The 23,323-nt window shown below is 36.8% G+C and overlaps 1 protein-coding gene across 5 annotated transcripts in view; it reads left to right on the top strand.

Annotated features, from left to right (window-relative positions):
• Positions 1 to 23,323, top strand: part of ECPAS (Ecm29 proteasome adaptor and scaffold) — a 102,959-nt gene that overhangs the window by 30,783 nt on the left and 48,853 nt on the right. For 4 of the 5 annotated variants that reach the window (XM_057547836.1, XM_057547837.1, XM_057547834.1 and 1 more), the window contains 8 exons: positions 4,607 to 4,723; positions 5,567 to 5,685; positions 6,843 to 6,992; positions 9,944 to 10,112; positions 12,734 to 12,873; positions 15,834 to 15,915; positions 21,179 to 21,298; positions 23,226 to 23,311. In XM_057547836.1, coding sequence (XP_057403819.1) covers positions 4,607 to 4,723; positions 5,567 to 5,685; positions 6,843 to 6,992; positions 9,944 to 10,112; positions 12,734 to 12,873; positions 15,834 to 15,915; positions 21,179 to 21,298; positions 23,226 to 23,311 — 983 coding nt within the window. Of the gene's footprint in view, positions 1 to 4,603; positions 4,724 to 5,566; positions 5,686 to 6,842; positions 6,993 to 9,943; positions 10,113 to 12,733; positions 12,874 to 15,833; positions 15,916 to 21,178; positions 21,299 to 23,225; positions 23,312 to 23,323 lie in introns of those variants that run through there. The other variant, XM_057547838.1, reaches the window with a different exon arrangement.

The following is a 23,323-nucleotide window of genomic DNA, read 5'->3' as shown; positions in this document are numbered from 1 at the left end:
ATATAGCTCATTTTTGTAAAAAGTAAACAAGTAAAATCTAAAGATATAGCTAGTGGGAATCAGCAGCATAGCACAGAGAGATCAGCTCAGTGCTTTGTGATGACCTAGAGGGTTGGGATAGGGAGGATGGGAGGGAGGCTTAAGAAGAAGGGGATATGGGGACATATGTATGCATGTGGCTGATTCACTTTGTTTTTGTGTGCAGAAACTAACACAGTATTGTGAAGCAATTATACTCCAGTAAAGATCTATTAAAAAAAAATAAAGATGTAAATATGTTTGTAGAAGTTTTTGTGGATACAGAGAAAGATGTGAAGATGAACACCAAAATATTAATACTGATGCCTTCGAGTGGCTATGAATGGACTAGGGAAAAGGGATAATTATGATTTTTCACTTAATTTATTGTAATAAATGTGTTTTTCTATTATAATTTTAAAAAGCAAGAAAATAGAATAAAGTAATAGAGATATAATCATTGTGAACTTGTATATTTAATTTATATTGTAAAATACTAATTTTGTTTGCTTTTTTTACATATCAGATTTCTCTTGGTGAAGGGGTTTTGTTGTTAAGTAAGTTTGAAAACTTTTGGAATAAGGGAAAAGAGATCTAACAGCTGAGACACCTGTTTACATTCTAAGCAGTATGCTAGATTCTGACATATCCTTCCATTTAATCCTCATAATAGCCTGTGAAATGTTATCATTTGATTTCTGCAAATGGGGGAAAGTGATTCAGAAAATGATAATAGTACAAAGCGTTAAATGCCTATGTGGACATTGTCTCAGTTCATTACAACTCATTTAACAACTCTGTGGGGTATAGGTGCTCATTTTATTCCCATTTTATCTAGGAAGAAACTGAGGCTCAGAGAAGTTAAATAACTTGCTTTGTGTCACATGACTAACAAGGGACTTTACACATGCGAGATAATTCCAAGACTAAATGATTTCTGCCAGGCTTTGCCTTCACGTGATGGCAAACATGTTCATTCTTTAGCTTATGTATGAAAGTGAATTCAGTACATGAAGGGTCAGTGAATGAAAGTTGAGGATAAAAGAATGTCTGAAAGCAATAACATAATTTTGCCTGCATGTTATTTTGACTCCTGGTAGTAGGCTTGATGTGTGTTTCCTTTTATTTGTTTTGAAGTATAGATACTTGGTCAGACTTTTATTTACTTTGAAATATAGCTACCTGGTCAGACTTTCATGATTTGTACAGTCCTGTACTCATACTAATATCTCTTGCAAATAGAACCAGTATGATAATTGGAGTTTTGGTTATTATATAATTGTTAATAAAACAAAGGATACAGATATTGATCACAAATCTAGAATGCAGTTACAATTATTAGACCATTTTTTACCATATAAAATAAGACTGTCATGTGAAAGCAGAGTATTTTTTAATAAAAGCTTACATATAAATAATTTCAGTATGTAAAATTTTGTAGTCAGTGACACTAGGGATTAATTTAGTACTGACTTTCAGTTATGTAATTTTAGGGCTCCTGACTGTCAGTTTCATAATGTTTGTTAGGCTTAAGCAGGATACCCGTAAAGTAGCTGATAATTTGTGGATAAATTGGGTGAAAGAGAAATAAGTTTTATTTTTTATTTATTTATTTTTTGGCTGCCCCGCGTGGCTTGTGGGATCTTAGTTCTCCGACCAGGGATCGGCCACTGGCCCATGGCAGTGAAAGCGCCGAGTCTTAACCACTGGACTGCCAGGGAATTCCCAAGAGAAATAAGTTTTAGACTTCTGCTGTCATATCACTATTTTAAGGAAAATGAGATATGTTATGTAGAATTCTATTTTACAGCGAACCTTGTATATTCTGACTTCTTAGAATAGGTAAAAATTAAAAACTGACCACTGCTGGTGGGAGTGTAAATTAGTATAACCACTTCGGAAAACTGTTAGGAAATATTCTAAGGCTTATCATATGTATACTTCATGACCAGGCATTTCCAGTCCTGGGTTTGTATACAACAGAAGTGTGTATACATGTGCACCAAAAGACATAGCTAAGAATGTTCATAGCATTATTCATAATGGTCCAAACTGGAAATAATCTTATATCTATCATGATATAGGAGAATGGATAAATTCTGGTTTTTTCCTACTAGAGCAGTGAAAGTGAACAACAACATGGATGAATCTCAGATATAATATAGAATGAAAAACACATGAGTTCATCCTATTTGTTCCATTTATATAAATTTAAATATGGTGTTAGAAGTCAGGAAGAGGGGTTAGTGAGTGGGGTGCAGGGCCTTTGTACTTCTGGTGGTTACAAAGGTGTGTTTACTTTGTGAACATTTACTAAGCCATACATTCTCAATTTTGCACTTCAGCTATATGTTATACTTCAATTAAAAAGTTTACTAATGAGTAAACGAATATAAATGAATGAGTAATAAGGGGAACTGATAGGGACAAAATACTATATACCCGAGGCTGGTAATTCTGTAGGCTTACTGACAGAGGTTAACTGTTGTCAGTTTAGCTGGGAGAAGGACTGGTTCAGCGGATTTCTTAATTTTTATGGGTTTATAGAGGATTGCAGGCAGTGGGTAACCAAATTTAGGAAATGAGTCAATATTTAAGGTGATAATATTGCTAGAAGAAAATTAAGTAGTTAATCTACTTAAAATTTAAAAAATTGTCATAAAAGAGAAAGTATGTAATTGTGGGCATGATTGTCTACCACCATCAATAATGATTTTCCATAGGATCCTTCTAGGAATCAGCCTAGCTTAGATCATCAGAAGAGGGCGTTTCCTTTAGCCTGGCTCCTCCTGATTTTTTCCCCTGTCATCCAGCTGAATCACAGGTCTGGACAGGCAGGAGGTTGGGTGAGGTATGTGTGGTCATGCAAGTTTCTAGGTCTTTGTAATGTATCAGGGCTCCCAAGGGTGTCTCACAGTGACAGACACTTTAGCTGAATTAAGCTCAACTGTCAGTGTCTGATAAGGTTAAAAATATGGATTCTGGAGTCAGATCTTGACTATGCCACTTGCTGGCTCAGTAACCTTGGACAAGTTAACTTCACTTCCTGAGCCTCTGCTTCCTCACGGGTAAAATGGGAACGACAATAGCAGCTCTCCAGTTGTTGTGAGAATCAGATGAGATAAGGAATGCAAAGAGCTGTCCTGCGTGGAAACTGCTCAATAAATGTCAGCTATTTTACGATTCTTCTTATCACTCATTTAACAAACATTGATTTTTAGATTTGTTGTTATTTTTAAAATTCACTTATTTCGTGATTGCTGTAGATAACTTTGAACTTTTGCTGTTGCTGTGAACATCCCTACAGCTCTCCTTAATACTTGCTTTGAAGCTAGAGCTCAAATTTCAGAAGTGATGGAGAATAGTGTAAGCCTGGCCCTCTGGAATAGTCACTTTAAATTCTTGAGTCTTTAGGTGAGGCTTTCTAAAAATCTTATATCTTAATGCTGCTTTCTTAGCAAGATAATCCCACTTTTATTGTAAGCTTGGGGTCATTTGACGTAAACCTCTGTAGCTTCCTTTCCACCCATGGGTATTGTTGACTTGTTGACCTCTATTTCTGTCTTTTCCCACTTAAAGGAGAGGAAGCTTGATATTACTTACTTAAAACTTTTTAGTAGAATCAGGTGATCTTCAAAATAAAGTAAAAATTTCTCAGCATTTTACCCAAATCCTTTTGTAATCTAGGTCCTGCTTTCATCTCTTACCACTCTGTGTTTCAGTCACATGCAGTGCACCGTGTTCTTTTAGACCTCTTATACCTTCTTATAACTGATCTTCTGCTTGGAATTTCATCTGCTCTTTGGGACTTAGTTTCCTGTCATTTCCTCCCGGAAGTCCTCCTTGATCTTAGTAGATACTTTTTCTTCCTGAAACTCTCAGTACCTTGTATATTTCTCTTGCTGTAGTGTTCATGTTGTATTTTAGTTAGTTTGGGCTTCTATAACAGTATACCACAGACTGGATGACATAAACAGCATTTGTTTCTCACAATGTTGGAGGCTGGAAGTCTGAGATCAGAGTGCCAGCATGGTCAGGCTCTTCGTCGGGAACTTTTCATGGTGTACGGAGGGCTGTCTTCTTGCTTTATCCTCAGACGGCAGAGAGAGGAAGAACTCTGATACCTTCATCCCCTTTGAAGGGCACCCATCCCATCGTGGGCACCCCACCTCCCGACCTCCTCCAAACCTGTTTACCTCCCAAAGCCGTCACAGTGGGGTTTAGGGCTTTAAAACGTGAATTTTGGGAGACACAGACATTCAGTCTGTAGCATGGTGTGTTGCTATCGTTTGTTCACACGTCTTCTGGGGGACTGTGCCTCAGTGTAGGCCCATCTGGAATCTCAAGTTTAATCAACTAAAGGACATTATAAAAATAAATTCACTACTAAAAATCTGGTGCATGGATTCTTGGGGATGGCATTTTGGAACAAGATTCTAATATTGTATACTCCCTTTCTGGGATGTCAAATTTACCTCCTTTAAGAGAACAAAGTAGCTACTGTTCATTAAAATAAGTAATATCTGAGAAATGAATTCGTTTTTAAGATATGATCAATAATTTCAGTTCATATCTTCCTGTATTTTAGGTAATGGAACTGTTGGTCCATCTGAATAAGCGTATAAAAAGCCGCCCCAAGATACAGCTCCCAGTAGAGACACTCTTGGTTCAGTACCAGGACCCTGCTGCAGTTTCCTTTGTCACAGTGAGTGTTATCTTGGAATATTTTCTGACTTACAGTAAGTTTTCTTTCATAACATTTATTAGATGTCGTCAGTATATTGGCCAGCCTAGAATTTCACCTTAGACTAAATGAAACATGAGGTGTTTTTCTTCAAAAGGACACACTGTTTTTCCACTGAGTATTGATCTGGAGGAAATGGTAGGAACAGGATAATGTATGGCCGTTTACACAGGGCAAAGGAATGTTGGTGTAATGACTTGTCAGGTATGTTGATTTACAAAAGAATGATTGATTCTTGGTAAAAGATTATGAGAGGTCAGTCTGAATTAGAAAGGGAAGGTTATTTTAGTAATTGACCAGTTGGGAAATGGCAGCCTAGGATTTAACATGGGGTCTCCTCTTAGCTTGAAAGGATTAATGTAACAAACTGGGAGAGCTGATACTGATGTGTAGTATGTAGGTTTAGGTAAGTCAAATGATTACTTTTTTCTTTTCAGTGAAAAGTAATTGCACATATGAGTACTTTATTTTATCCCCAGCTTTATTGAGGCATAACTGACAAATAGAATTGTATACATTTAAAGTGTACAATGTGATGATTTGATATACGTGTAAGTGCTTTAGACTAGATCATGCTCTCTCATATGAAGCCCATCTTAAAAGTAAGCATTTTGAGTAAGTGGGGCTGGAGTTCTTCCTGAGATATACTAGTTGGTCAAGCTGTAATAAACAGGTGATAAACATGAGGAAGGAGGATTCAATTTCTTTATTATAACAAAGCTGCCTAGGTTATTAGTCATGTGTTTTTGTTGAAATCCTAGAGTATTTCTTTCATACTTACTTGAGTTTCTCTTGTTGCATTAGAATTTTACTATAATTTATGTTAAGATGGGCTATCCTCGCCTACCAGTGGAAAAACAATGTGAGCTGGCTCCTACACTTCTTACTGCCATGGAAGGGAAGCCTCAGCCCCAGCAGGACAGGTATGCTTTCCTCAATTACCTTATTGCCCACCTGTGAGAGTCAACAGCTGCCATTCAAAAATAGATCCACACATTTGGTTTCACTTGGGCAAATACAAAGGCTTGAGTTGAGCTCTTTGAGTTGACAGTTCTGTGTTACCTCAACATTACTGTTTTGTTAATTTTATAAATTATAAAATTTCTTGTGAGCATATCAAAAAATGTGTAGAGCTAACATTTTTCTCAATCTAAATGCATTTTTATTTCGGTTAGTTATTTTGAAGCAACTGATTTTCTGTGATTGCAAAAATTTGAGATCTAATATGCTTTTCATCAGACATTTCTGTCTTGGAGGATATAAAGTTTCAGAGCAGTTTTCTTAAGGAACTAATTACTCGTTTGTATTAATATGGGAATTGGAGAGGTGAAAAGGAGTATCATCCTTGGTTTCTAGGCTTAGCTCAAAACTTCTGTATCCTACCTAGCCCTGTTGTGGTGACAACCATGAAAAGAAGTTGTGGAGGAAAGATGGATTTAAATCATGTTTTCACTTCACTTTTTAGAGCATAAACATTTTTAAAAGATTGTAATACAGATATTTACAAGTAAAATTAATAGACATTGTAAACACTTTGAAGTTTTCATGTTTTAATAGCAACAGGTATAGTGAAAGAAGAAAAGAATCTGTGTTACTTAAATTCACACAGTGGAAATTTAATATTGTATTCCAAATATTGACCTGATTGATGTTTAATTTCTTTAGATTTAGAATGACTTTATTTTTAATTAAATGTGGAAAGGAAAAAAATGATTGACAGGACATGTTATAAGTTGAACTTTACCTAAGGTTTAATATTAAATCTCTTGTGGTAATAGATATTAACACTGAGCCCATATTATGTACATTTTTCTCAGGTGTTTTTAGTGATGAGCCAGATTGGCTAAATGTCACTTATTACTCAATATCCTGAGCTTTTAATAAGAAAGAAATAAGAATGAAATCTAGGCCACGCCCTAGATTAGGACTTTGTAAATTAGTGGTATTGAAAATGAATGGCCCTTGGTACAATTGCTACTTTTTGTTATGTGATTTTTATTTTTTTGGTTTTGTCTGTTATTTGCATGTATAAAAAACCTTATTTTTTAAATAGTTGCAATAAATGTAATTGTTTTTTCAGCTTAATGCATCTTTTAATACCAACCCTTTTTCACATGAAATACCCTGTTGAATCATCAAAATCAGCTTCTCCGTTTAACCTTGCTGAGAAACCAAAGACTGTGCAGCTGCTTTTGGACTTCATGCTCGATGTCCTTTTGATGCCTTATGGGTAAGTAAAAAAAAATAAAAACAAAACAAAGCAACCTTGTTCTTGATTGCTTTTACTGTGTGCAGTCGAGTACTCTTTTCAGTGATTCAACTTTCTCTTGAAAATGAGTGTCTCAGGTTTGCTTTGCTGCAGCCCTGACCTCTTCTGAACTCCAGCCCCGCTGCTTACTGACCTTATGGGTGTGGAGCTGCTGCTCTGCTTTCAGACTTGGCCCGTCCAAGCTGAAATCAGGCTTCCCAGTAAACATAGTTTCTCTTCTTTAACTACCATCAGTGCTGTGATGATTCTCTTAGCCTTGTAGGCGCTCAGTTATAAATTGCCTCTAGCTTTCTCTTCCTCATTGCTGCGGTATCAGTTCCGTAAGACCTCCTTCCTCCTCCTCCCTATGTCCTGGAACCATTCCCGCTGCTGCCATCTAGTTTCGGCTCTTTTCAGCTCTTTTCATGACTTTCTCACCAGCTGCTCTTCTTCAAAACTTTCTACACTGCCACAGAGTTTCCTGATTTTTAAAACACAGATTTTATCAGGTGACACCTTAAAATCCCTGGGCTGTTATTTTCCAGTCATTACATGCACTCATTCATTTCATGTACTCTGTATCTCCTTGCCTGTCTACATTTTAAGAGAAGACAGTTTTCTCTGCTTAGAATGCTTCCCCATCAAGAAAGAAAGGAAGAAGGAAAGAAAGAAAACAACAGGAAACGACAGCCAGGAAAACCACTTTGAAAAAGCCTCACAAACTAGCTTAGAGGCCAGTTCTGTTGTCTCTGACTAAATCCCTGCCCTAGGCACAGGACTCTTCGTTGTCCTCATAAGGCTAAGCACCCATCTGAAGTGCCAGTTTGTGCTTTTATTGCGTTGTTGGCTTATCCCATCCTAATAGATTGGGAGCTCTTTGAAGTCAGGAGCTGTTTACTCTAGCTCTGGTTCCTGGCGTAGTGCCCACGTTGTCATCTGCTTCCAGCCTGCTCCTTTTCTAGGTTGTCCTGCTGCCAGAGATATTCTTCTAACGTATTGCTTTCATTACATTTCTTCCCTGACCAAAAATGCAGTATACGCTATGAGCATGGCATGGGGGGCTCCACATCACCTGTCCCTCCATCCAGCCACGAGAGTTCACGCTGTACGATTTCTTTCCTCTCCTTTTTGCTCTCCTCCCGCTCCTCTAATTTGGCAGCTTTATTTTCTGCACCTTCCACTACCTCTGTCATATCATTTCTTACTTCCCTGCAGTTTCTTTGTCATCTGATGACATATCATATGCTGTTGCACGTGTTGTGTTGTTATTGTCTCAACTTGCTCCAGATGGCAGACACTCAGTCTTACACCTCCTGGTGTTCCTCTGTCTTGTGCTTAGGATGGTGTTTTGCACGATGTTAGCTGTTCAGTAGTTATTAATTGATTTACTTACTGCTGCCAGTCTTGCTATAACTGAGAAATAAATGAAAACCTCCTTTTATAGTTGTTGAATCAGGAGGCAGCCAGAATTGGCAGGTGATGATGGCTTTGGTAATTTAACTTTGAAATCCAAATTTAACTTCGGCACACAATGTACCCAAGCCAGTAGTTCCTCACATTTTTCTTACCAGTGAGAATTTGCCTTGTTTATATAAAAATATTAAAATGATTCTTTAACAGGTTTTTTTAAAAAAAATTAGATGAATTTAGGAATGGAACAAATATGGTATATAGTAATGTAGAATAATCGACTGTGCCATTAGGCTTCAGGTGTTTTCTTTAATTTTTATTATAACGGGTATTTTATTTTAATATCCAGTCTGGTAATTTGTCAGCATAGAATATTAGAGTTCAGAGGGACTTGAATTAATATTCATATCAAAATTTTCATTTTGTAGATGAGGAATGCTAGTTTAATTGGTTCAAAATGAATTTATCAGAAATCTTATTTTTAATCTATAGAAGCTAAAAAAGAAATGGGATGATAAATTAATAACTAGCTGCAAAGCTGTATGCTTTGAACATATAATGGAAAAAACTGGTCCTTATTATGATTTTTTTTCCTCTTTCGATCCTTTTGAATTTTTTCATTTTTGGGGTGTATGTGCTTGTATGGTAAGTGGTTTGGAGGTTTCAGTGAGTTTTCTTTTTCTATTTTTTAAAAATAAATTTATTTTATTTGTTTATTTTTGGCTGTGTTGTGTCTTCGTTGCTGCGCGCGGGCTTTCTCTAGTTGCAGTGAGCGGGGACTACTCTTTGTTGCGGTGCGCGGGCTTCTCATTGCCGTGGCTTCTCTTGTTGTGGAGCACAGGCTCTAGGCACGTGGGCTTCAGTAGTTGTGGCACACGGGCTCAGTAGTTGTGGCTCATGGGCTCTAGAGCGCAGGCTTATTAGTTGTGATGCATGGGCTTAGTTGCTCTGTGGCATGTGGGGTCTTCCCGGACCAGGGCTCGGACCCATGTCCCCTGCATTGGCAGGCGTGTTCTTAACCACTGCGCCACCAGGGAAGTCCTCAGTGGGTTTTCTAATGCAGAAATATAAGGAGTTCAAGGAGAATTGAACAGAAATGGGAATGACTATAAATATTCTCTGCTTTGGGTATAAAACAGTAGTTCCCCCTCCACTCCATTACAGTCAGTAAACCTTTGTCTGTATTTGTCAACTAAAAACTCAAAATGTAGTGGGTCCATAGTGGCTTTTAGAACAATTATTTATAGATTAAGAATGAACATAATATTTATATTCATTGTTGGTAACTGTTACAGTTCATTTGTAACCAAGTTGAGCAGATGTACTCTAATGGTTAATTTGCTGAAGATGTAGATACCTTTTTTAGATAGCTCTAAAATTTTTCTTTATGATAAAATTTTAATTTCAAGTGTTTATTCTTCTAACAAAATTCTGTGGGAGGAAAGTATATAATTGAATGTGCTATATATATGCGTGTGTTTGTATGTGTTTATAGAGGGGTTAAATTCCTGTTTCCTTTCCAGATACGTGTTAAATGAATCCCAGAGTCGCCAAAATTCATCTTCAGCACAGGGTTCTTCTTCAAATAGTGGGGGAGGTTCTGGAATACCACAGCCTCCCCCAGGAATGAGCTTTTATGCAGCTAAACGAGTTATTGGAGATAACCCATGGACACCTGAACAGTTGGAACAGGTATCACACACTGCTTGTTCATACGGAGCTTAACCCTGCACACTTGCCCCTTTGAAGTCCGTGGAAGCATGTGTCACATAATTCCAGCATATTCAGGCTCTCTAATGAAATACGATTGATGTAATGTGTTCTCGTCATCATGTCATTTATTGGTTAAAGCCCCAGGGAAAGGGAGGAGTGGGAAATGCTCTTTAGTTTTTCTAATACTGCTTACATATTTCAAGTATAAAATATAGCTCATTTATAAATTAAGTAACTTCTTTCATTTTAGTTTTTAGTTACAGGTTTAATAATTATCGAGCTGCTTTGGTGCAGTTGAAGTACAATTTATCTTACAGTATTTAGCTTTTTAGGGCTGTACATTTTGTGTAAAGTGAGGAACAAGTGACCATATGGGGGAAAAGCATGACGCCCTTTTATATTTCTTCCTGGGAATTGAAAAATTGGCATTAAGAATTTTATTCTGGATTTAAACAGGACACAGATGTTCTCTGAGCAGCTTTTAAAAAAGACTGGTGCTCTCCAGAGAAGGCGCCTCACTGTGTCTGTGCCGTCAGGCACCTCAGGGAAGAACAGATGAGATCAGTGTGTAATTATTTTGGAATTCAAGCAACATGGGTTAGTCTTCCAATCCTTCCTTTATCTCTCCGTGGCAGTCTCAATGATTTGATCCTTTTCTTTTAGGCAGTGTAAGCGATCACTGATCAAAACAGTGTTCCCAGGAAAGGGAAAAAGGCAAGTGGGCATTCTTGCCACTCAACAAATTTATAGAATGATTTGTTCAGCAAGGGCTCTATTTGATTAGATTAACATCTTCGTGTTTTATAGCTCTTTTTTCTTCTTAAACCATGATGTAAGTAAGAAAGAAGGGTAAATAGTAACAGAAGCTACTCTTTATTGAGTGTGATCTATGGGACAGGCACTATACTGAGTACTTTGAATTATCTCATTCAATCCTCACAGCAACCTGGCAAGGTATAGAAATTGTTAGTTCCATTTTGTAAAAGGAATTGATTGAGGTTTTGAGATTCACCACAGTCTCACTCCTAGTAGTAGGCTTTGAATCTAGGTCTGTCTGAGGGCTAAAGCTATAAGTGCTGGAGAATCATTGTTAACATTATAAATTGTAATCTTAACATTAGTCATTATTTGCTGATTTCTAAGGGCTTCTGTATGCCTTTTGTCAATTTCATGATCTAGTGTTGAACAGTTTAGTTTCAAGGATGAAAGCTGTTTTCCTCTAATTTTTAAATATCTCTTTTTTTACATTTTTTTCTTTCAGATAAGACAGCTTTTATTTTTTTCAAATGATAAAGTTAGTGATAATGTAAATGTTCAAGTAATACAGAACATTATAACGAGAAATTTAAAATTACCTGGAATCCTGCCACCCTGGTTTGTCATTCACCTACAGCCTGCTCTGTGTACATGTGTGTGTACACAAATGTAATTTTACACAATACATTTTTACGTATCACATAACACACTATTTGAACTTCATTTTTTTCATTTAATAGTATATCAGGTTTTTAAATAATGTCCTTTTTAATGTCTGTATTAAATGTAATTATGTGTAAACCACATAATATGTTTTAAACTAGTCTCCTATTGCTGGACATGAGTATTGTTCTCAGTTTCCTTTGCACACTTTTTTGTGTATATCTTTGTGTAGTTGACTCCCATCACTGTGGGTGCGGTAAATGCTTGCATCTTCTCTGTTGTAGCTCTTGTTGCAGGTCAGTTGTGTTGAACGTGGGGAGGGAAGGCAGGCATTTTTATGATCCTTTTTAATTGCATCCTTTGTCATTTAGTTATTGTAAACTTTATCAGTCCTAATTCATACACATGAGAACTATCACGTAACTGATTCTTAAAGGTAAAGTTTCATTTTTCAGGTATATTTATCCTAAATAGAGTTATTTGTATTGAAATTCATAGCTCCTTCACATTGCATGAAGTTCTAAGCAGAATCTCTCTTCAGTCTGTGTTTCATTTTAGCCAGTTAGACTGAATACTGTTTGATTAGAATTTCACTTGCATTTGCAGTTCTTGCATATGTTTGAAATCATGTTTTTTTCAGTATGTAAGAATACTGAGGACAGAATTAGTATGTTAACAATAGATTAGAACTTCATGGACTGTGAGTTTAGTTCTTTTTGAACTGTCAAAACAATCCATGGAGTACTTTACTTCTGATGTACCCCACTTCTACCTGGAGGCTCCAGATTTGGACTTCAGTTCAAGGCTTCATGATTTTAGAGAGGCTGTTAACCTAAGTAGGAAGGCTTCGTATCATAATGGCCTTGGAATCTGAGACTTGGGTTTGGATTGTGCCTTCATCATTTACTAACTGTGTCTTAATCTCTTCAGCCTTGCCTCAGTTTCCTTATCAGAAACATAGGTATAATGATACTCATCTCACAGATTGTGAGGGTTAAATGAAATCATGAATATATATGGTTTAGTATAGTCCCAGGCACATTGTAAGCCTAAATAGGAGTGGCTACTGTTGTTCTATTAATCTTTGGTTTATGAGCGTACTGATATGTGAAACAGATGTTTTAGGTTGGTGGTCTTGGTTTCTCTGATCAGTGGTTTTCCTTCCCTTCATTTATCTACAGTGCAAATTGGGTATCGTGAAGTTCATAGAAGCTGAGCAGGTGCCCGAGCTCGAAGCTGTTCTCCACCTGGTGGTCGCTTCCAGTGACACACGCCACAGCGTAGCCACAGCAGCGGACCTGGAGTTGAAAAGCAAGCAAAGGTAAACTGCGTCCCTTTTAAACTTTCGAAATTAAAAAGAGGCTAGATTTCTAAAAGCTTGCTCAGCACATATTTGTTCTTTTCAGGTTTTGTGTAGTGAGACATTCAGTTTATGAGATTGTGAAATATACCTAATTTGTATGAAAGACAGTTTGCTAAAGAGCAGAATTCTGTATAAGACAAAGAAGAAAAGCTGTTTGGAGAAGTAGTTTAAAATTGGAATGGGTTAGGATTATAACCGTAAGACTTGAAACCTTTGTCTAGGTAAGTGAACTTAAAGAACTGATGTTAAGAAAAAATGTCAAAACCCGGAAGTCATTCATTTTTGATTTTTCCTCTATCTCAAATTATTTGAGATGGCTTTTAATAAAGGATACGTAGGTATTATGGTTAATAGGAAAATCAGGTCCCGTGAAAAGAGGTGTTGAATAGATCTTAATTTATACAGGAGGAAATACATATAGTAAATAGGCTCATAGAAAATATTGTGTTTAAGAAATCAAATCATCCACAATAAAACAGTGGTATGCCAATTTGTACCCATTGGTAAATAAAATTGTGCAACAGTTGATTACTCCATTTAAGTTTCTGTTGAAACTGCTATTCTTATGCCCTGTTGATTGACACCGTAAGTTGAAATAATTTTTGGAAAGCAGTTTGTAGTAGGTAATGAATCATAAAAATATTTACAATCTTTTATCTGAATCTTTTGGGAATTTATCCTAAGAGAATCATTCAAAAGAAGAAAAATATTATATTTAGAAAAATGTTACAGATTCATTCATTATACCATTTCCTGTAGTTGTTCAAAAAAAAGGAAACAAATTCAGATTTCCACAATAGGTAAATAGTTAAATAAATAATGTGACCTATTTGGAATATTATATATCTGCCCAAATGATTATAAAAATAATAAAGCAACATGTAAATTGCCTCCAAGTAATGGCAAATGAATAAAGCATAGTACAAAATGATACATGTACTGATTTCAATAAATGACATGTGCAAAGACTGGAGAATACATGAAAAATTGAAGATACTTCGTTAAAAAAATCAAATTATGGAATAGTTCTTTTTTGAATTTATTTTAATGCTCAATGTAGTTAACAAAATGGGATATCTCTAGGTCCATCCACGTTGTTGCAAATGGCATTATTTCATTCTTTTTTATGGCTGAGTAATATTCCATTGTGTATATGTACCACATCATCTTTATCCATTCATCTGTTGATGGACATTTAGGTTGTTTCCATATCTTGGCTCTTGTGAATAGTGCTGCTATGCACATTGGGGTGCATATATCTTTTTGTATTACTGTTTTTTTGGGATATATGCCCAGCAGTGAGATTGCTGGATCTCACTGGCAACTCTCTTTTTAGTTTTTTGAGGAACCTCCATTCTGTTTTCCAAAAAATCTTCCTTTAAAACTTCTCATTGTGTTTGAACTGACTCCATTCTTTACACCATACAGTAGATTGGATTGTTGGAACTATAAATGTGGTGCTCAGTTATTCTAATTAGTTTTGGTTTTGTCTATTAAAATAATTGTATTTTCCAAAAAATAGCATAACATTGTTAAGAGGTAAAAAGTGAGTTGAGAACAATATGTAGAGATCCCATTTTGTTAAATAAAAGTATCTCTTCAAATGATACGTCTGTTTCTTTATCTACCTGCCATGCCCATCCAACTATTTTACATGCATAGGAAAGAAGTCTAGAAAAAGATAGACAAAAGTTAGTGGTTACTGAAAGGGAATAGAGAGGGTTATGGTGCAGATTATAAGGAATTTTATTTTCTGTCTTATTCATTTCTGAATTTTCACAAGCATGTAATCAGAAAACTAAAACTAGAAAGGTGGCAAGAGGAAAAGTAGAAGAAACAGTGAAAATTATCCTTATTAGTTAATCACTATTAAGTTTTTAGTTTGTTTTACTGAAGTGTGTGTGTGTTTTGTCACAAATCGCTAAACCTGAAGTATTTATAGGAAGGAAACAAAGATGGAGCTTGAGGATTAGTTAGTAGCAATCAGCTGAGGAAAGATATAGGTAAATAATAAGTAGAATTATAGAATGTCTTTGAGGCTAGTGGAATTGTGGATATCCAAACAAGAGGTGGATTGATAAGCTATGAAAGAAGAGATGGATTAGAAAAACAGTCAAAGCACCATGATAAATTATGTTTGCACAAATACAACATAGTTTGAAAGCAGAATCAATGTCAAAGGAGAGAAGAGAGTATGGTTAAATCTCACTAATCAAGTGAAATGCAGGATTGCGTTATTGCTAGGTTTATAAAATGACGGCAGGGGCTGCTGCAGGGGGTGGGTGCCCATCAATAGTAAGTCACCTTATTGTGGTCCTCAATTAGGAATAAGTCTTAGTGACTAACGGCAGCAGGACTGCTCTGTAGAATTAGGTGCTAAAATTGCAAGTGGGTGCTGGGAGATAAGAGGGGGAGACTGGGGATCACAGTGACACGGTATTTGAGAAATGCCATGGGCTGCAAGCTTCCTAGGGTGTGGCTTTAATGGGTAAAATGTTTTTTGTCACTTTCTGTATCACTTTTGAATTTCCAAGTGGCTGAACAGAAGAATCATGCCTCAGGGCTCTTTGAACAAGTGTAGTATGGCTCTGCTGTGTTGGAACTGCTCCGTGGCATTGGCCCTGAGAGTGGAAGACAGTCCAGATTTCTTGAGTAGTACCAAATTGGGCCACTGGATACACTGATCTATCTTACGTTGAATCATGGTGGGATAAGTGACTTTTTTTTTTTGTTTGAAAACTAACTTGGATAGAAGTTAATCCCTTTCCTTCTCTTCTGCAATGTCAATTGCCCATTTCATTTGTGTATTTATAATATTTTTCTCTGGTAACACATATTGAGGCTATGATTTTTTGAAATTATTGGAGTGGGAGAAAAAAAATAATAATTTTAACAAGCTTTGTTGAAACCTTCTGTAGCTTGATTGACTGGAATAATCCTGCCATCATTAATAAGATGTACAAAGTATACCTTGGAGATATACCACTGAAGACAAAAGAGGTAGGTTTTTTTTGTTTACTCTCACATCATCATAAAAAGCATTTTATTGACATAGCTCTATGTATTTGAACATTTTCTCCAGGTTATTTTGATTTAAGTTGAACCTATGCTGTGGGAAATATTGATACTAGTTTTAAGCCATACTAGTCTAGGTAGATTAAAATCTCCTGGTAACTTTGTTTACCTGATCTGGTGTTTTCAATTCAGGTGCTTAAATAATGATTGTCCGGATTACGCCTCAGTGAACTTTTTCTGTAAATATCGTAGGCTTTATTGGATATATCGTTCTAAGGCTGCAGCTGCTCAACTCTGCTGTAGCATGAAAGCAGCCATAGGCAGAACAGAACTGAATGAGCATGGCCGTGTGCCAGTAAGGCTTTATCGTTACTGAAATTTGAATTTCATATTATTTTCATGCAATATACTTTTACAAAATATTATTTTGATATTTAAAAAATCATTTGAAAATGTAAAAACTACTCTTAACTCACAGACCTTACTAAGATAGATGGTAGGCCAGATTTGGCCCATGGGCTGTAGTTTGTTGACCCGTGGTCTAGAACCTAGAACAATAGGTGGGTTCTTCTGAATTCTGGAAATAAGATGTTTGCTTAATAACATAAGTTCTGTTTAGTTAACTGTGTTTAAAAGTGTTCCAAGTTGAAACTTTGACATACAAGATTATTTGTTTGCTTTCTAAACGATTAATAGTTGTTTTAAAAATCATATTAGCTCCAGGGAAAACTGGACAGCTACAGGTAAAAGAATGAAATTAGAACACTTCCTAACACCATACACAAAAATAAACTCAAAATGGATCAAAGGCCTAAATGTAAGGCCAGACACTATAAAACTCTTAGAGGAAAACATAGGTAGAACACTCTATGACATAAACCACAGCAAGATCCTTTTTGACCCACCTCGTAGAGAAATGGAAATAAAATCAAAAATAAACAAATGGGACCTAATGAAACTTAAAAGCTTTTGCACAGCAAAGGAAACCATAAACAAGACAAAAAGACAACCCTCAGAATGAGAGAAAAAATTTGCAAATGAAGCAACTGACAAAGGATTAATCTCCAAAATATACAGACAGCTCATGCAGCTCAATATCAAAAAAACAAACAACCCAATCCACAAATGGGTGGAAGACCTAAATAGACATTTCTCCAAAGTAGACATACAGATTGCCAACAAACACATGAAAGGATGCTCAACATCGCTAATCGTTAGAGAAATGCACATCAAAACCACAATGAGGTATCACCTCACACCGGTCAGCATGGCCATCATCAAAAAATCTACAAACAGGGCTTCCCTGGTGGCGCAGTGGTTGATAGTCCGCCTGCCAGTGCAGGGGACATGGGTTTGAGCCCTGGTCTGGGAAGATCCCACATGCCGCGGAGCGGCTGGGCCCGTGAGCCACAATGACTGAGCCTGCGCATCTGGAGCCTGTGCTCCGCAACAAGAGAGGCCGTGACAGTGAGAGGCCCGCGCACCGCGATGAAGAGTGGCCCCCACTTGCCATAACTAGAGAAAGCCTTCACACAGAAACGAAGACCCAACACAGCCAAAAATAAATAAATAAATAAATTAATTAAAAAAAAAAAAATGGATGCCATTATTTGAAAAAAAAAAAATCTACAAACAATAAATGCTGGAGAGGGTGTGGAGAAAAGGGACCCCTCCTGCACTGTTGGTGGGAATGTAAACTGATACAGCCACGATGGAAAACAATATGGAGTTTCCTTAAAAAACTAAGAACTGGGCTTCCCTGGTGGTGCAGTGGTTAAGAATCCGCCTACCAATGCAGGGGACACGGGTTCGAGCCCTGGTCCAGCCGTGGGATCAACTAAGCCCGTGCGCCACAACTACTGAGCCTGTGCTCTAGAGCCTGTGAGCCACAACTACTGAAGCCTGCATGCCTAGAGCCCATGATCCGCAACGCGAGAAGCCAGCACAATGAGAAGCCCGTGCACCGCAACGAAGGGTAGCCCCCTCTCGCCGCAACTAGAGAAAGCCCACGTGCAGCAATGAAGACCCAACACAGCCAAAAATAAATGAATAAAAATAAATAAATTTATTTTAAAAAAAGAGTAGAGAGGCAAACTCTAGTTATTGAGATGGGTATTTGGCATGTATTTTCTCTTTTAAAATGAAAAAATGAGGCTTCAAAAAAACAGTTAACATGCTTTATAGGCAAAGATGAAAGTTGAGCTTTTAAGCAAAAGCTAGAATTTTGGGAAATTTGTATTCATCACGATGAGCTTGACAGCTTGTCAGTGCTTACAGACTTTTCTGATGAGATTGGTCATGATATTAACATGTGATTTTTTTGTGTGTACGTGGATGTTTTATAATGAAATATTTGCTTAACTCGGTGAGCCAGTATTTTCCAAATGACCAGTGATGTGACAGAAGCATACAGGGTAAGGGAACCATTCAGTATGCAGATAGACTGGTGGAATTTAGTAGAACAGTTTGCAAATATTCCATTGATATGGTTTCAAATCCACATGGCAATTAACCTTTAAGAACCTATTGCAGGGGGCTTCCCTGGTGGTGCAGTGGTTGAGAATCTGCCTGCCAATGCAGGGGACACGGGTTCGAGCCCTGGTCTGGGAAGATCCCACATGCCACGGAGCAACTAGGCCCGTGAGCCACAACTACTGAGCCTGCGCGTCTGGAGCCTGTGCTCCGCAGTAAGAGAGGCCGCGACAGTGAGAGGCCTGTGCACCACGATGAAGAGTGGCCCCTGCTCGCTGCAACTAGAGAAAGCCCTCGCACAGAAACGAAGACCCAACACAGCCAAAAATAAAAAAAAAAAAAAAGAACCTATTGCATATCAAGTTTTGGGGTGGCATCAAATATCTGTAATTACCTGAAAAGGCTAAAATCATCCCCCCTTTTCCAGTCACATATCTTTGTGAAGCTGTTTTTTTTTTTTTTTTTAGAAAAACATAAAATTATGTGTTTAATTAAACTGAAGTATAATTCTGACAAACTTTTTGATAGCAACATTAATTAGGTTCTGTAATATGTCAGCTTATATATAATTCCCAAGATCCTTAGTTAACGTTAAAATCTAGTATAAATGGTTAAGTATAATTTTGGATATCTGGGTAATTTCTAAGTAAGATAGGATGCTCAAATATTGGTCATGAGGTATAGCCTATATCTAGCTTGGCTTCTTATTTTATTTTATTTTTTTTCACACACACACACTGTATTTTATTTTTACAAGAGATAAATAGACTGACACCAAGCATTGTACATGGATGACCACAACAAAAGCAACAATGATTGCAATTACCAAACCTGAAACACACTCATACTATGTTATAATATTGACATTCAGTCCAGTAATCCTCCACTGTAACAGCTCCTTTACTTTGCAGTGAAAAGTGATTTGTATATTCTTTGCCTCTGAGTCCTTGTGGGATTTTTTTTTTTTTTAATTCAGACAGAAAGTCACAAAAATTATACTCATCCTCATCAGTTCACTCAGTCCCATGTAATTAAATTTTTTTTTTCATCTTGATCTTTTGTTAGCACTTTTTTGAGTTCATCAGTTTTTCATTAGAGTTCTGAAAATGCTTATTCATTCAGTTCAGCAGTACAGTCAGTTACCAGAAACCTGTACTTGTCAGAGTCTTTTCCATGAATTTCTTGAAGATGAAACCCTTTTATAGGAACATATTTGCAAAAGCATCAGAGTACACCCAGAACTGTCTGTAAATGACAGAAGACTTAAAAATGACCACAGTTAAAGATTTGATGAAAGTTCATAATAATGCAGTTGACAAGAAAATTAGTTATTTCTGAGATATACATTTTAAAGTAATAACTAGGATAATTACTTATAACATTATACCAGAACATATAAGATTTTTAGAAATTTCATGTAATGTCTGAAACATTTATATTAACATATTTTCATACAAATACAAATATAAGATTTTTAGAAATTTCATGTAATGTCTGAAACATTTATATTAACATATTTCCATACAAATAACCCAATGAAAATTTAGTATTAGTTGTTTTGTTTGTTTGTTTTTTTATACTGCAGGTTCTTATTAGGCATCAATTTTATACACATCAGTGTATACATGTCAATCCCAATCGCCCAATTCAGCACACCACCATCCCCACCCCACCGCAGTTTTCCCTCCTTGGTGTCCATATGTCCATTCTCTACATCTGTGTCTCAACTTCTGCCCTGCAAACCGGCTCATCTGTACCATTTTTCTAGGTTCCACATACATGCGTTAATATACGATATTTGTTTTTCTCTTTCTGACTTACTTCACTCTGTATGACAGTCTCTAGATCCATCCACGTCTCAACAAATGACTCAATTTTGTTCCTTTTTATGGCTGAGTAATATTCCATTGTATATATGTACCACAACTTCTTTATCCGTTTGTCTGTTGATGGGCATTTAGGTTGCTTCCATGACCTGGCTATTGTAAATAGTGCTGCAATGAACATTCGGGTGCATGTGTCTTTTTGAATTACGGTTTTCTCTGGGTATATGCCCAGTAGTGGGATTGCTGGGTCATATGGTAATTCTATTTTTAGTTTTTTAAGGAACCTCCATATTGTTCTCCATAGTGGCTGTATCAATTTACATTCCCACCAACAGTGCAAGAGGGTTCCCTTTTCTCCACACCCTCTCCAGCATTTATTGTTTGTAGATTTTCTGATGATGCCCATTCTAACCGGTGTGAGGTGATACCTCATTGTAGTTTTGATTTGCATTTCTCTAATAATTAGTGATGTTGAGCTCTTTTCATGTGGTGAAGCTGTTTTTTTTTAACATACTTAAAACAACATATTACAACAAATTAAATGCTGACAGATATAAGAATCCAGCTTTCTTTTATTAAGGTGGACAGTGAAGAGATTTACAGAAAATATAAAACAACGCCACTGTCTCAGTGCAGTTCTTTGTTTTGGAAAATATAGTTTTTTATTTTTCTTAAAAATACGTTATTTATGAAAGTATATAATGGGTTTAATATTATTTTTAAGTGAATAAGTACTTAAAATATTTTCAGTTTTAATTCCTAGTATATGAAATATTGATAGGTGTTCAGTATAAACAAAATCTCTTTGGAAGCTTCAGTAATTTTTAAAAGTATAAAGGGATCCTGAAACAAAAGTTTGAGAGACCATTGATTTAGATGATCTCTCATGATTTTTTTCAATTCACAATAATTTTGAAGTGCTGAGTTATAATCACACATATTTTCAACAGGGAGCAGTTCTGAAGCCAGAGCTGAAAAGGGACCCAGTCAGTACAAGGGTCAAGTTAAAGATTGTCCCCCACCTCCTTCGTTCTAGACAAGCTGCTGAAACGTTCCCGGCTAACATTCAGGTAACTCATTCTTTCCAGAGAAAAATGGCCTGTTTACAACTTTCATGTTTGTTTAACTAGACAAAGAACTGCATTAATGGATATTCAGGAGGTAGGTTGATATGTATAACAAGATTAATGAGATTCTTTTTTCTCTCTCAAGTTTAGCTGCAGAAAATACTTTTTAATTATAGCTATAATAAAAAATATATTTTATTAATATATTAATATTATATATAAATATATATTATATATAATATATATTATAAATTTTTATTATAGAATATATGCTGTATATGGTTACCATTCACCCTAAATGTATGGTGATAATTCCTTTCAAACTAGTGCTTTTCTGAGTGGCTTTTTTCCAAAAATGGTAGCACCAGACACTTGGTCATTTAGGTGGGAAAATGAGTCATCCTTGACTGGAGTCCCTCGTGAAGGCAGTGGCCGCAGCCTCTGGATGCTGCTGCCTCAGTGTCTTCACCCCCGTCTGCCGAATGCTCATGTTAATGGAGATCGTCACTTCTTGTTCTGCTTGCCACAGTCGTCTTCCTTGTTGCCCTGCCTCGAGTCTTGCCCACTGCCAGTCTGTTTTCTGTGTTGCCACCAGAGTTATTTTTGCAGTTGGAAATCCTTATACTCTGTTGGTGTGGGATATGAGCCCCTCCGGAAAAGCTCTTGCCTTTTGGTCCAAGTAATGACCAGCTCAGCTCTGGAGACAGATTCATTTGAGCATAATTTTGTCATTAGTTACTTACTTTTGATCTTAAATAAGCCTCAGGGTTTTTCCTGTTTTTCTTTAAACATAAAAAAAAATCTGTAAAATGGATGTAATGATAGCAGCTACCTCATAGCAATGTTGTAAAGACTGAGTGGGTTAGCAGGTAGAAGCTTTAGAGCGGGGTGGCTAGTACTCATTCAGTTAGCAAGTTCTCAGTAAATGGTGGAAAGGCAGCAGTTATTTCCCTTCTGGTCTCGTATCTCACCATACCCTTGCCCTGTACCTTATGCTCCAGCAGAGATTGTTGCTGTTTAAGTATGCTGTTTTCATGGCTCTGTGTCTCCACTCCTGGCATGATGGCCCTCCCCCCTGTAGCCTGGTAAACGTCTACTCCAGTTTCAGGATTTGCTCCGGTGTGCCCCTTCCTATCTGAAATGTTCCCGTTTCCTGCCTCTCATCTCTTTCAGTCCCTAAGTAAGAACACTGTCCTCTTGCTCACTGTACGTGTGTGGTGGGCATGGGCTTCTGCCTTCGCATCTCTGCCTCTTAAGGCTTATTTGTTTAAGTGGCTGCTTCCTCCTTTTAGGTGATACAACTTTTATTCCCAGTATCTGGCTCTCTAATATTTGACTGATTTCAAGTACTCTGTTCTGTGTTTCCGTAAACATAAAATAATCACAGAGCTTCTTCCATTTCACTTTCCAGGCACTGTTTCCCTGACAGTGTTTTGATAATTTTGGTTCAGAAAATTTGGTTGTAGTAACACTACATTATATAATAAGCAGCTAGAAGTTTGTGGCAGAATATTCATAGACATCCTGTAGGTGTACACTTTATTTGTAGTTATTTATGTTTTCAAAATGAGTCCACATGTAATTAAGAAACCTGATACCCCCAAAATAATCTTCTCTGCTCATGTCCCTTGCGTGAGAGTGGCAGCCCACTGCAGCGTGAACTCTGTGTTGCTTCCTAGTGGTAGCCCCACAAATTTTGCAGACTTGTAACATCTACCATTGTGTTTGTTGTTACTCCACAGACTGTTGATTGAAGCTACTGATTGGCTTCCTAAGGCCGTCAGCTAAAATATTTGTATGAAAGAGAACTGCATTAATTTTGAAGAACAAGGTGTAGTGCAAAAGACCTACTGTTGAATCCTTAATAGTATTTGAAGATAGTAAATTGCTATTGTTAATCGGTATTCTTGACGTTGTTCCTTTTTCATAGGTGGTGTATGATGGACTCTTTGGTACAAATACAAATTCAAAATTAAGAACATTATCCCTGCAATTTGTGCATCACATTTGTGTAACGTAAGTTTTTTG

Source organism: Balaenoptera acutorostrata, chromosome 6 (assembly GCF_949987535.1).
Source record: "Balaenoptera acutorostrata chromosome 6, mBalAcu1.1, whole genome shotgun sequence".
Lineage (NCBI taxonomy): Eukaryota > Metazoa > Chordata > Mammalia > Artiodactyla > Balaenopteridae > Balaenoptera > Balaenoptera acutorostrata.
Note: the sequence above shows the minus strand (reverse complement) of the source record. Positions and strands in the feature narration are given on the sequence as shown.